The 14029-nt window shown below is 45.2% G+C and overlaps 1 protein-coding gene across 1 annotated transcript; it reads right to left on the bottom strand.

Annotated features, from left to right (window-relative positions):
* Window positions 1-7858: 7858 nt before the first annotated feature.
* On the bottom strand, window positions 7859-8779 carry LOC141257717 (olfactory receptor 5V1-like). Its single transcript, XM_073672639.1, has one exon. The coding sequence runs from the start codon at window positions 8777-8779 to the stop codon at window positions 7859-7861; it is 921 nt and encodes a 306-aa protein (XP_073528740.1).
* Between the last annotated feature and the right edge of the window lie 5250 nt (window positions 8780-14029).

The raw sequence follows: 14029 nt of genomic DNA, 5'->3' as shown, positions 1-14029 counted from the left end.
TTATTATCCAGACCACGTCTGCAGGTAACGGCTGCCCACGTCGTACTGTGCTCACCAGGTGAGGGGCTCAGACAACTCCCAGATAACTTTGGAGCACTTCACAGGACCCCCTTTGTGTGTCCTTTGTCTGGCCTTTCTTACTAACACTTCTGTCCGGCTGCCTCGGGCCTCCTCTTGGTAAACTTGGCGCCAGTTTCCCTGACCCTATGTGGTGCCTTCCTAGCGGGTGTAGCGAGGGGCTGCGCCACATAAAATGTCAGAGCCTCCGGTTTCTAGCTGAGGGTCGTTTCCTGCCTCCACTAGTTCGGGGACCGGTCTCCCCCTTTGGCCTGACCCCTCCACGCAGGTGGATTCGGGCGTGCGGTGGCGACTCGCCCGTCCGCACCCCTGGGATCCCTTCATTCCTCATTCCTGGAGCCTTCTCCGCTCCTCTTCCTTCCTTCTCCCTCTTCCAGGCCTGGGCCTCTGTTACTAGGCCCGCCTCCGGAGCAGAGCTCATGCAGAGCCCCTGCTCCCTGCCACTTCTGCTCAGACTTCTCTGCACTGAACTAAGATGGTGCCCACCTTTTATACTCCCTTCTCAATGCACCCAGGAACTGCTTCCTCCCTGCTCCTGCACTACAGGGTTCCCCTTCCTCAGTGTTCCCTCCCCCCACTCCAGCCAGGGACAGGGACTGTCGTGCCCATCTCAGGGGCATATTGGTCGCCCTGCCCCACGGCAATGTGGTGTAATGCATGCAGGTGTCGGGTCCTGATCCACACTCCATCCTTACCTGAGAGTGAGATATCACACCTCTGGGTGAGGTGCAATACGTCTGTAGCAACCGAGCCCTCAGGGTGCAACAGTTCCATTTATCTTCAGCCTAGGTGACGTATTGTGATACAGGGCCGTGATTTTGGCTATAAAAGGGTCCCCTAGACCCCTACCCCAAGCTTTTTAAGAGAATCATATATGGCGTGCCAGGAGACTCTATGGAATGCTTTCTCAGCATCCAACGAGAGTATCTAATTATAAATTTTTAACTGCATCTAGCCCAGGAAATACTTTGTGCCTAGTAGCAGTGTCTGCTAGTCAGCGGATTATCCCGGCTGTTAAGCAAGCTACACCACCTGTAGTTTAGACACTTAATTTTTTCAAAGGAAATGCTTCGGGACCATGGGATACTTAGTGAAGAGCATCAGGAGGCACCCCAAGGCATAGGGGCTGGGACTGGCAGTAGGATGCCTTGCGGTGGACAGCCGAGCTCGATCCTTATAAAAGCTTTTTAACTGCAGCAGCTTTAGTGGACGCTACTGGAGCTGGAATTACGCGGCTGCTGGCATGAGACTTGCCCTCCAATAGATCCTTGTAAATGGATTTAAAGTGTATTCATTCAAATTAGAGAGACAATTTAAATTAAAAAGCTTAGAGCTGCCTCCACCACAGGGGGGCTCGCTCGACCCACCAGCGGACAGGCACCAGTATTGGGAGAGGGGGGCTGGCCATCAGGGTTCACCGCGGCTCTGGCACAAACCCGGCGACACGGAGGTGGCACGGGCAGGAGCGGACTGGCCGTGTCGGCTTCTCACTTTTTGGATTTTAGAAGGGCATGACATGCCTATATCTGTGTCTCCCCCTCCTTTTACTCCTCCACCTCTTTTATTTTCGCATGACTATATGTACTTGTCACTTTTCCATGTGTTAGTTATGTCTTCTGAGCAGTTTGTCAGCTTTTGGACACCTTTGAAGGTGTTTTCTATGTGTTTCTATGTGTTTTTGTTTGCCTGCCATTGGTTTTAACGGTGTTCGAAGGTGTTCGACGAACAGTTCGACGAACAGTTCCGCGAACACACGGGTGTTCGACGAACCGAACCGAACTCGAACACTACGGGGGTGGCTCAACACTACTCACAAATCCTTCCCAACATCTGCAGTGTAGAGTTCCAACGCGTGGGGACATCACACATCAGTCTGTGAGCTGGAAGTTGCATACGCTGCACAAACACGGCAAGGGCAGCGGAAGCTGTAGCTGACTTTCTTTAGTGGGCACACAAGCGGCGTACTTTAACAAGCAGATCCGGCAGATCCGGGTAGGATTTGAGAAACCGTTGAACCACAAGGTTAAGCACATGGGCGAGGCATGGTACGTGTGTGAGCTCGCCTCGCCTCAGAGACGCCACCAGGTTCCGGCCATGGTCACACACGACCATGCCTGGCTGTAGGTTCAGCGGTGTGAGCCACAGATCTGCCTGCTCTTTCAGAGCTGTCCACAACTCTTCAACATTGTGCGGTTTGTCACCTAAACATATTAGCTTCAGCACAGCCTGTTGCCGCTTGGCCGACTCAGTGCTACAGTGCTTCCAGCTTGTGACTGAAGCTATCATTTCGGAGATGGAGGCTGAAGAGGAGGAGAAGGCTGAGGAGGATGAGGTGCAGGAGCTCTAGACCATGGGGGCAACACTGATTGACCTCGGGCCTGCAATCTTTGGCGTCGGGAGGACGTGTTCCGTCCCAAGGTCTGACTGGGTCTCGGCTTCCACTATGTTAAACCAGTGTGCTGTCAGCGAGATGCATCGTCCCTGCCCACAAGCAGTTGTCCTCGTGTTCGTGGTCAGGTGGACTTTACCGGTAACTGCGTTGTTGAGGGCACGGCTAATGGTTTGGGACACGTGCTTGTGTAATGCGGGGATGGCACACCTGGAGAAATAGTGGCGGCTGGGGACTGAGTACCGAGGGACGGCCGCCGCCATCAGGTTGCAGAATGCTTCCATCTTCACAAGCCTAAAAGGCAACATTTCGAGCGCAAGCAGTCATGAAATGTGAGAATTTAGTAGTGTGGCCTGTGGGGCGTTGGCTGCATATTTGCGCTTGCGTTCCAAGGACTGGGGTATGGACAACTGAACGCTGCGCTGGGACAAGGACATGAACGTGCTTCCTGATGCTGCTACTTGAGAGTGTGCAACGACAGGTGCAGGGCAGGAGGCATCTTCGCATGCACCATGGACAGGGGATTGGCTTGCATGCACAACAGTGGAAGAAGCAATGGTGCTACCTGCAAACACTGTTCCTGGACCCTGGGGTTCGGCCCACAAAGTCGGTTGCTTTGCTGTCATGTGCCTGATCATGCTGGTGGTGGTCGGGCTGGTTGTTTTGCCACCCCTGCTGATGCTGGCCTGGCAGGTGGTGCAAATGGCCTTTTTGGGGTTATCGGCAGAGTCTTTAAAAAACAACCAGACTCGGGAAGACCTAACAGTTGTACTGGCAACTTCCTTTGTGTTGATGTTACGGGGAACGGTTGCCTGCCTTCTGTCTGCGGCCACCACACTGCTTCTTCCTGCCTGTTGGGGTCCTCTGACTCACTCCCCCTGTGTGCTGATGTCCTCGCTCTGCATTTCCTCCTGCCAGGTTGGGTCAGTTACTATAGCATCTTCCACTTCCACACCCTGGTCCTCCTCCTGACTTTCTGGCAATTGTGTCTCATCATCGTCCACCTCTTGTGACACTTTCCCACCGTCACCTTCGTGTGACCATGGCTGCTCAAATATTTGGGCATCGCTACACGCGATCTCCACTTGCCCCGCTTCAAGTGGACCGGGTGAGAGGCCTGAATCTATGAATGGAAAAGTGAACAGCTCTTCAGAGTGTCCAAGTGTGGGATCAGTTGTCTCCGGGCACTCGTCATGGTGGGAGGAAGGAGGAACAGGGTGAGAAATACGTGGTCCCGACTCACGGCTACTGAGACTTGACTGTATGAAAGACAGGGTGGTGGTGGTGGCTAAGTGACTGGAAGCATTATCCGCTATCCAACCAACAACCTTTTGACACTGCTCTGGGTTCAATAGTGGTGTGCTGTGGTCCCCTAGGAATTGGGACAGGAAGGTCAGGCGAGAAGATGTCGGTGTTTGTTGTTGCACAATTTCAGCTTGCCCGTGGCCTTGTCTTCGACCTCTGCATGCACCATCACCATCACGTCCAGTTCCCCGTCCGTTGCCACGTGCCTTGCCCATTTTAAATGGAGGACTGTATCTTCCACGCTCACTACAAATGACTGAGTTTGGAGCAAACTTATATGTGATCCGTGTGACGGAGAACACAGAGTTTTAAATACCTGGCCTGTAGGTAACTAGTTTGAACAGCAAACTGGTGTGAATTTCTTCACTGACACACTGAAAGAAATTTTTAATGGAGGCCAGAAATGGCAGTATTTTCTGACAATGTATATGTGATCCGTGTGGCGGAGAAAACAGAGTTTTAAATTCCTGGCCTGTAGGTAACTAGTTTGAACAGCAAACTGGTGTGAATTGCTTCACTGACACACTGAAGGAAATAATGAGGATTAAGATCCAAAAAAAAGTATTCCTGGTCCCTGAGACCTGGACCTATGTATAGAAATATCTAACAGCAGCAGAAGGCAGAATTGGAATGGAGCCTCTTGTGCTATATGCACTGCAGTCTGCTATATACACTGCCTGCCTATATACCCTGCCTGGCTGATATCTCAGCAGATGGATTAGTTAGTCCTCAAAAGGACTGTTTGTTAAGATGGATATGTGTAATGTTTGGTTTTTCTCCCTACACTACCTTATACCCAAGCAAATCTCTCCCTGACGCAGCAGCACCTCTCCATACTCTGCCTGATTCCGGAGTGACTGTGACGAGCACAGCGGCGCCAGGTCTTATATAGACCTGATGACACTGTGCGGCCATCCAATCACTGTAATGCCAAAACCACCATGGCTACAGCATTACAATGAGTGGTAGGCAATCCCTGCATGTTGATTGGCACTCTAAAGAGCGCCAAACATGCAGGGAGGGGACCCGAGCTCCCGCCAAGCAACGCCGGAAATACGGCGAGCACCGAGCATCTCATCAGTAATCACTATACTTCCCCTGGCAAAAATTATGGATTAAAAATTTGGTACTCAGTAGGGGTAAGTTTTTTCAGACCAAGCAGAGGGAAAAAATTATGGAATCACTCCATTCTGTGGAAAAAATTATGGAATCATGAAAAACAAACACACAAAAGAACACTCTAATACATCACTAGTATTTTGTTGCTTTAATAACAGCTTGTAGTCTCTGAGGCATGGACTTAATAAGTGACAAACAGTAGTCTTTATCAATCTGGCTCCAACTTTCTCTGATTGCTGTTGCCAGATCAGCTTTGCAGGTTGGAGCCTTGTCATGGACCATTTTCTTCAACTTCCACCAAAGATTTTCAATTGGATTAAGATCTGGACTATTTGCAGGCCATGACATTGACCTTATGTGTCTTCTTTCAAGGAATGTTTTCACAGTTTTTGCGCTATGGCAGGATGCATTATCATCTTGAAAAATGATGTCATCATCCCCAAACATCCTTTCAATTGATGGGATAAGAAAACTGTCCAAAATATCAATGTAAACTTGGGCATTTATTGAAGATGTAATGACAGCCATCTCCCTAGTGCCTTTACCTGACATGCAGCCCCATGTCATCAATGACTGGAAAATTGCATGTTCTCTTCATGCAGTCATCTTTATAAATCTCATTGGAACGGCACCAAGCAAAAATTCCAGCATCATCACCTTGCCCAATGCAGATTCGCGATTCATCACTGAATATGACTTTCATCCAGTCATCCACAGACCATGATTGCTTTTCCTTAGCACATTGTAACCTTGTTTTTTTCTGTTTAGGTGTTAATGATGGCTTATGTTTAGCTTTTCTGTATGTAAATCCCATTTCCTTTAGGCGGTTTCTTACAGTTCAGTCACAGACATTGACTCCAGTTTCCTCCCATTCGTTCCTCATTTGTTTTGTTGTGCATTTCCTGTTTTGGAGACATATTGCTTTAAGTTTCCGGTCTTGATGCTTTGTTGTCTTCCTTGGTCTACCAGTATGTTTGCCTTTAACAACCTTCCCATGTTGTTTGTAATTGGTCCAGATTTTAGACACAGCTGACTGTGAACAACCAACATCTTTTGCAACATTGCGTGATGATTTACCTTCTTTTAAGAGTTTGATAATCCTCTCCTTTGTTTCAATTGACATCTCTCATGTTGGAGCCATGATTCATGTCAGTCCACTTGGTGCAACAGCTCTCCAAGGTGTGATTGCTCCTTTTTAGATGCAGTCTAACGAGCAGATCTAATTTGAGGTGTTAGTTTTGGAAATTAAAATTTACAGGGTGATTCCATAATTTTTTCCTCTGAATTGAGTGATTCCATAATTTTTTCCCTCTGCTTGGTCTGAAAAAAATTACCCTTACTGAGTACCACATTTTTAATCATGATTTCTTTTAGTGTTTCTTAAAGCCCTTAAGTTGCCATTTGAAATGACTTTAGTTTTGTGCCATGTCTGTGATCTGCTTTTATTCAACAACATTAAACAACTGAATGAACATCCTCCAAGCCCGGTGATTCCATAATTTTTGCCAGGGGTTGTATGTCTAGATAGACTTTGCTTCAAAAATCTATTTTTTACATTATGTCTGTGGCCATTCATGCATGATCTCAGAGTCTGGGTCATACGACCCACATATTGGACACCACAGACACAGGTTACCACATAAATCAAGTAATCGGAATTGCATGTTAGATTTTGAGAGATCTTATATTTTTCTCCTGCACTACTATAATTAATTTCTTTAGCTTCATGATTTATAATAGAAGGGTCAAATTTATTTTTTTTCCATACACCTGAAGAAGGCTGCAAACAGTCGAAACACGTTGTGTATACAGTTTTTATTTGTTTTATATTAGTGTGAATAAAACAATTTTACTTACAAGCAACCTGAAGTTCCTGCACCTTCATCTCACTCAGTGGCAATAACAGTGCCATCACCTGGTTCTCCTTTTTGGCACCTCGTTGTGGGATACTCCTGTCTCAGGGTCAATCACACCTCACCAGGTCGGCCACAGTCTTTCACAAAATTCATCCATACTTCAAGTGGTAGTTGTGCCTCTGTTTGTACAACCGCATTAGGTGAGCAATTTCCTATAGATACTCACCCTTTTAATTGATCAAATCTTACTATGCTTAGATAGCGCTACGTTTTTTCTCCTTTAGGAAGTCTATTACTGTTCAATAAAATGTAATAAGAGGCAATCAAAACATTGTATCTTCCCCAAAATGGTATCATTTAAAACATCAGCTTAGAATGCAAGCAATAAGCACCTACACAGCCCCATATCCCAAAAATTGGAAACTGTCTCGGAAAATGGTGACAAATGCAAATTTTTTTTTTACAAATTTCATGTTAAACATGGTAAATAAACCCCCACTCCACCCAAAAAATTGTGGGATTGCACATTTTTTTTTGCAATTTCAGTGCACTCTTGTAACGTAATTCATCTCTCATAATGACTTCTGCCATGGAAAAGTCATCAAGATTAAAATCCCAGAAAACTTGTTTAATGCAGCAGACAGAGACTGCTATAATTCCAAGCAATTCACAATCCAAAACTAGAGATGAGCGAACCCAAACTTTAGAGTTAGGGGTTCGTACTGGACACTTAGTGTCCGGTGCTGAACTCCGAAAACTAACTTCTGTCGGAGGTTCATTTTAATGTTCGGAGTTCCAGGGGAAGTCCAGAGAAAGAGAAAGAGGGAGAGAGAATTTTTTAGGTCCAAAGTTCAGGTCTTCATAGATTTCAATGGGGTCCGATTTAATGTTCAAGTTTGGGTAAAGTTCTGGTACCCGAAAGTGAACTTTAGGCTAAAGTTTGGTCGGGTACCAGAACCCGAACTTCCATAGGTCAGCTCATCTTTGTCCAAGAGAAAATATTATTTGCATGTGTCTAAATGGTCACTATAATGAAATGATTCATAGATTCTATGCAGGTATATTTATTATGTACATACACTCTACACAGCTTAACATTTGGTTTACCATGCTAATGTCTGTGAATGAATTGCCTATCAAAAGCTTTTTTAACATCTTGATTCTTCAATGCATAAATCACAGGATTCAACATTGGACATACAACACTATAGAGAACAGAAATAAGTCTGTCTTTTGCCATTGAGTATGAGGAAGTTGGTCTCACATAGCTAAAAAGCACACTGCCAAAGTATAAAATGACAACTGTAAGGTGGGAGCTACATGTGGAAAAGGCCTTTCGCCTTCCTTCAGTGGACTTCATTTTTATAATTGTTACAATAATGTAAATATAAGAAACAATGATGCATAGGAATGGTGTCCAGCCAATGAAAATCCCAATAGACAACAATAGCGTTTGATTGGTTGATATATCGTCACATGAAATAGAAAGGATTGGAGGTATGTCACAATAAAAATAATTAATTGTATTGGAATCACAGAAATGAAGGCGAAAAGAAAAGAAAGTGTGGACTATAGAATTTACAAGTCCAGAAAGCCATGATAAACTTGCAAGTAATGGGCAAATCTTAGGGTTCATGATAGAAGAATACCTAAGAGGGTTGCACACAGCAAGAAAACGGTCATAGGACATTACAGCAAGTAGAACGCACTCAGTGCCTACAAGGGTAATAAATATATACATTTGGGCCACACAGCCTGAAAACGAGATCAACTTTTTCTTTGCTAAGAGCAATTGCAGCATTTTTGGCATAGTCGTTGACGTATAACAAATATCCAAGAAAGATAAATTTTCCAAAAAGAAGTACATCGGCATATGTAGGTTTGGGTCCAAATGTGATATCAATATAATAAGTACATTACCTCCTAATGCCAATAAATATATCATAAGGATAGTACAGAAAATAATAATTTTTAGTTTAGGGTGATCTGTAAGCGCCAGAATAAAGAAGTCTTGGATATAAGTGTGATTCATGCTAATCGGCAATTCGTTTTTATTTGACCTGAAACACAATAAAATGCAGAATTAAAGGACAAATTGTAGGCAGAAAAAAAAACAATAGATGCAAAGTTAAAAAAAAATGTAATTAATTGTAAGCAACATCTTAAAGCAGATGTCACAAAGCAAAGTACTTATGCAATAAAAATCCTATGACTTTCCATTGCACTATGTGTGCTCGCTCGGGCAGGGGCTTTGTGCTCTTGTCTCTTCAGTAACCTTTTGAGTGATCAGTGGGGGTCTCAGGACATGGTACCCCACCGACCTGCATGCAATTCAAATGGTTAGGAAACATTTAAAAAAAAAAGTGTTAAACATTTACTTACTCAATAATTATTGTGCTTTTGATTCTTGAAGTTCTGCCTTTTCTTTTGCTGGTGTACTACATTATATTCACTTTTTATTGTACAAAAAATGCACTAATACTTTGACTCTGACAGAGAAATGCCATAAAATGACCATTTTTTATACAAAATGCTATGTGTGAAACAAATCTTAATATAGGAAAAATGTCAATTATCTTAAAAAGAAAGCATGTATCATCAGGAAACAGTGGGTCATAACAATGTGAGGCTGATATGACATACAGTTTAGTTCAATATGAAATGTTTCAGTAAATATATACAAAATTAAAAAAATAATTTTGAAAATAATGTGTAGAGCATTCTGGGCAGGAAGGTGTAAAAAAATTATCAATTCAGCCCATATCTGAAAAATAATTTTCTAAATGAGACTTTAGCACATAAAGATACCGTAATTGAAATCTATGTGTGCTGTTCTTAATTTTTGTTACGGAGATATTCTGCAACAACAGAACATAGGTATTAGGGAGAAATATGTAAATGTTGATCACTTATATTACTATTCATTCTGCCCAGAGGGATAGATCAGGAGTGTAATGATGATTGCTCAGAGATTTTGTCCCCAGGAAATTCATATCATAATGATATGCTTGAACCACCGTACTTGCTAAACAAAGATTTGGTTTTCTAAAGAAAGATGTGTACTGTTGAACCCTAATTCATTTTTTTTTTACAATATAATGGGTTCATATAATAACTTTATAGTGGTCACAGCTTCTTTTTTCTAATTCTTTGATCCAAATATTCTCAATGAACATTTTCAAATAAGAAAACTCCAGCAGCTACAAGGTTACAGATACTTACGGGATGTTTTTTTTTATCTTTCATATATTCAATTTTGTAACTATCCAGCATGCAGTAAACTCCTAAACTAAGTTCCCTCTAGTAATGAACAGGATAAAACAGGTTTTCCCAGATTGGAAAATTTGGCGCTATAAGGGAAAAATCCATAAAGTGACAAAAGAATAATTACTCATTCTGCATCATTAGTGTTCTCTATCAATCTTTATTTACTGTGCTGCAGCAATGATGTTCTCGTCTACCCAAATGACTGCTTCAGCCGATAGTGATTGACTGGAAAGATCACATGGATAGTGTGAGGCAGTGACTGGGATCGTATACGAGGGACATTATATATCCCCCAGAATGTGTACAGAGACCTATTAAACCTGTTGGAGTGCATAGCAGTCACAGACACAGCTGCAGCTGCAATGCAGGAATGAAGGTGAGCATTGGTCTAGTCAGACTACCTGGCTAAGGCAGATTAAGTAAAACCCGGCAGGGCCTTCATTTCTTGGAGGAGGCTACAGGAAGGCAGTGGGGCGGCCTCATCCCTCCAACCCAGGTTTCCAGTGGCTCCTGCCAAAGGTCTTTTAAAAACCCTGCACTAAGGGTTAGTGTTGTTCAGTGTTAGGACCTGCTAGGAGCATAGCAGGAAAGCTCGGCAGACCTGCGAGTAGCTGAACCCACGCCTGGGAAAGCTCTGCACCCGTCAGGCTCTGAGCGGCCCGGCGCGGGCATTGCCCCCGGCAACCATTGTTATGAACTTGTGTTAACCCGGCTGCGAACCGGAGGACTTTTCTGTTTACCCGTGAGTCTGCTGAATAAAAGCTGCTTATGTTGGACTTACTTGGGTTACTGCCTCAGTTACTGCATGGTGTGAACACCACCGCCTTACAGTTGGTGGAGAACGCGGGCATTGTGACTGAGGCATACCCCACCGGCAGCTGCATGACCACAATCTGGCCTGCCACCTTTCAGCCCCACCCCGTGGACAAAATGGAGGAGCTGTTAAAACAGTTGGTACTCACCCAGCAGCTGCAGTCTCAGCGGCAGCAGCAGGAGCGAGAACAGCAGCACAATCAGCAGCAGCTGCAGTCTCAGCAGCAACAGCAGGAGCAGAAACAGCAGTGACTGGAGGCTCACTCGCTGGTGCAGCAGAGTACCGACGTGTTCTCTGAGCTACCGGGTAGGACTATGGTTCTCCAACATCATATTGTCACCAAACCTGGGATAAAGGTACAAATGACAATGTCTGTTGGAGAACCATAGTCCTACCCGGTAGCTCTGAGAACACGTCGATATTCTGCTGCACCAGCGAGCGAGCCTCCCGTCGCTTCTGTTTCCACTCCTGCTGTTGCCACTGAGACTGCAGGAGCAGAAAAAGCAGCGACGGGAGGCTCGCTCGCTGGTGCAGCAGAATACCGACGTGTTCTCAGAGCTACTGGGTAGGACTACGGTTCTGCAGAATGACATTGTCACCGAACCTGGGGTAAAGGTACGAATGAAACCGTACTGGGTACCCGAACCCCGGAGGCAAGCCACCTCAGCTGAGGTAAAACAAATGCTCCAGTTAGGCATCATCGAGGAATCACGGAGTGAGTGGGCTAGCCCCATTGTACTGATCCCGAAACCAGCCGGATCATTAAGTTTCTGTAACGATTTCCAGAAATTAAATGAAGAGTCGAAGTTTGACCTTTATCCAATACCCAGGGTGGATGAGCTGATTGAGAGACTGGGGCAGGCCCAGTACTTTACCACGCTCGGTCTCACCAAGGGTTACTGGCAGGTACCTCTCATGGAATCGGCAAAGGAAAAGACCGCCTTCATTACTCCGGAGGGTCTATATCACTCTGTGGTCTTACCTTTTGGGTTACGTCGGGCCCAGCTACATTCCAGAGGCTGATGGACATAGTGCTCAAGCCTCATCAGGAGTACGCTTCCGCGAATCTAGATGATATTATCATCTTTAGCACCGACTGGCATACGCATCTATCCCAGGTACAAGCAGTGCTGGATTCTCTCAGAGCCACGGGGTTAACGGCAAACCCTAAAAATTGTGCGATAGGGCTAGAGGAAGCCCGATATTTGGGGTATGTGATTGGCCAAGGAGTTATCAAGCCCCGAATCAATAAAATTGAGGCCATTAAAAACTGGCCTAAACTGTCAAGTACAAAACAGATGAGGGCGTTCCTTGGCATCCTTGGTTATTACCGCCGGTTTATACCTAATTTTCCTGGGAGAACGGTGGCCCTGACCGATCTCTTGAAAGGAAAAAGATCGGTAATGGTTCGGTGGAACCCTCAGGCAGAAGAAGCCTTTCAGTCCATGAAATTGGCCCTGTGTGGACAGCCGGTCCTCATCAGCCCCAACTTCAAGGAAACCTTCATTGTACAGACAGATGCCTCGGAGGTAGGCCTAAGGGTGGTATTGTCACAAAAAGTGAATGGTGAAGAGCATCCAGTCACCTACTTGATTAGAAAGCTTATCCTGGCAGAGAAAAACTATAGCGTGGTAGAGAAGGAGTGTTTGGCTATTAAGTGGGCCTTGGAATCGCTACGTTATTATTTACTTGGGCGTCAGTTCCACTTGATGACGGACCAATCACCCTTGGTATGGATGAGGAACGCCAAGGAGAGGAATGCGCGAGTCACCAGGTGGTTCCTGTCACTGCAAAATTTCAGTTTCTCTGTAGAACATCACCCTGGGAAGTCACAAGCAAACGCGGATGCCCTGTCCCGGGCACCCTGTATGGTGACAAATGATCAGCCCCACAAGTTTGAACAGAGGGGGGGATATGTGAGGCAGTGACTGGGATCGTATACAAGGGACGTTATATATCCCCCAGAATGTGTACAGAGACCTATTAAACCAGTTGGAGTGCATGGCAGTCACAGACACAGCTGCGGCTGCAATGCAGGAATGAAGGTGAGCATTGGTCTAGTCAGACTACCTGGCTAATGCAGATTAAGTAAAACCTGGCAGGGCCTTTATTTCTTGGAGGAGGCTACAGGAAGGCAGTGGCGCGGCCTCCTCCCTCCAACCCGGGTGTACAGTGGCTCCTGCCACAGATCCTTTAAAAACCCTGCACTAATGGTTAGTGTTGTTCAGTGTTGGGACCTGCTAGGAGCATAGCAGGAAAGCTCGGTGGACCTGTGAGTAGCTGAACCCACGCCTGGGAAGGCTCTGCACCCATCAGGCTCTGAGCGGCCCGGCGCGGTCGTTGCCCCCGGCAACCGTTGTTATGGACTTGTGTTAACCCGGCTGCGAACCGGAGGACTTTTCTGTTTACCCGTGAGTCTGCTAAATAAAAGCTGCTGATGTTGGACTTTCTTGGGTCACTGCCTCAGTTATTGCATGGTGTGAACACTGCCGCCTTACAATAGACAGGCATGTCAGCACTGTAGGACAGTAAACAAAGACTACTGGGGAGCATCAGAGTAGTTCAGAATTTATCAAGTTAAAATTTATGAGTCAAGGCCTAATTGTCTGCATATGAGTGTAAAACTGATACACATAATACATTACAGTAATAGTACAATCAGGGTCTGACTGGGGTGCCCACAGAAGGAATTGACTTTAGTGGCCCACTCTACAGGTATTTTCAAATACTTGTTAGATGGTATTCTCATTATAGTGGAGCGTCAACTGTAAAAAACTGGTGGCTCCTGCACATCTACTGTGCACACACTATAACTGGGATGTACAATTAGGGCAGTTTGCATTAAAGGTGTTCTTTGGTGAAAACAAGTTATCCCCGATTCACAGGTTAGGTAGGTGATAACTTACTGATTTATGGAATCTGACTATTGGAAACCTCACCGATCAAAAGAACAGGGAACTTTTATACCTGACAGGGCTCTTTTATCCCTATTTTAAAATGCAGTGGCAGGTGGGATGTCTGACTGCAGCTCCATTCATCTTCTTTGGGGCTTCCAGAAAAAGCAAAGTGCAGCACATGCAGGGAATGAATAGATCAGATCATGCATGAAAATGATCTTGCTGCGGAATGCACGGTTCTTCTTCTTGAACCATGGAAGGAAGTGCTGTTTGAGAAACTCAACATACATTATGGAGTTCATCT

This window comes from Phyllobates terribilis, unplaced genomic scaffold, assembly GCF_046119375.1.
Source record: "Phyllobates terribilis strain yellow unplaced genomic scaffold, ASM4611937v1 Scaffold_1__5_contigs__length_1240528914, whole genome shotgun sequence".
Classification (NCBI taxonomy): Eukaryota; Metazoa; Chordata; class Amphibia; order Anura; family Dendrobatidae; genus Phyllobates; species Phyllobates terribilis.
This window is presented reverse-complemented; position numbering and strand designations above follow the sequence as displayed.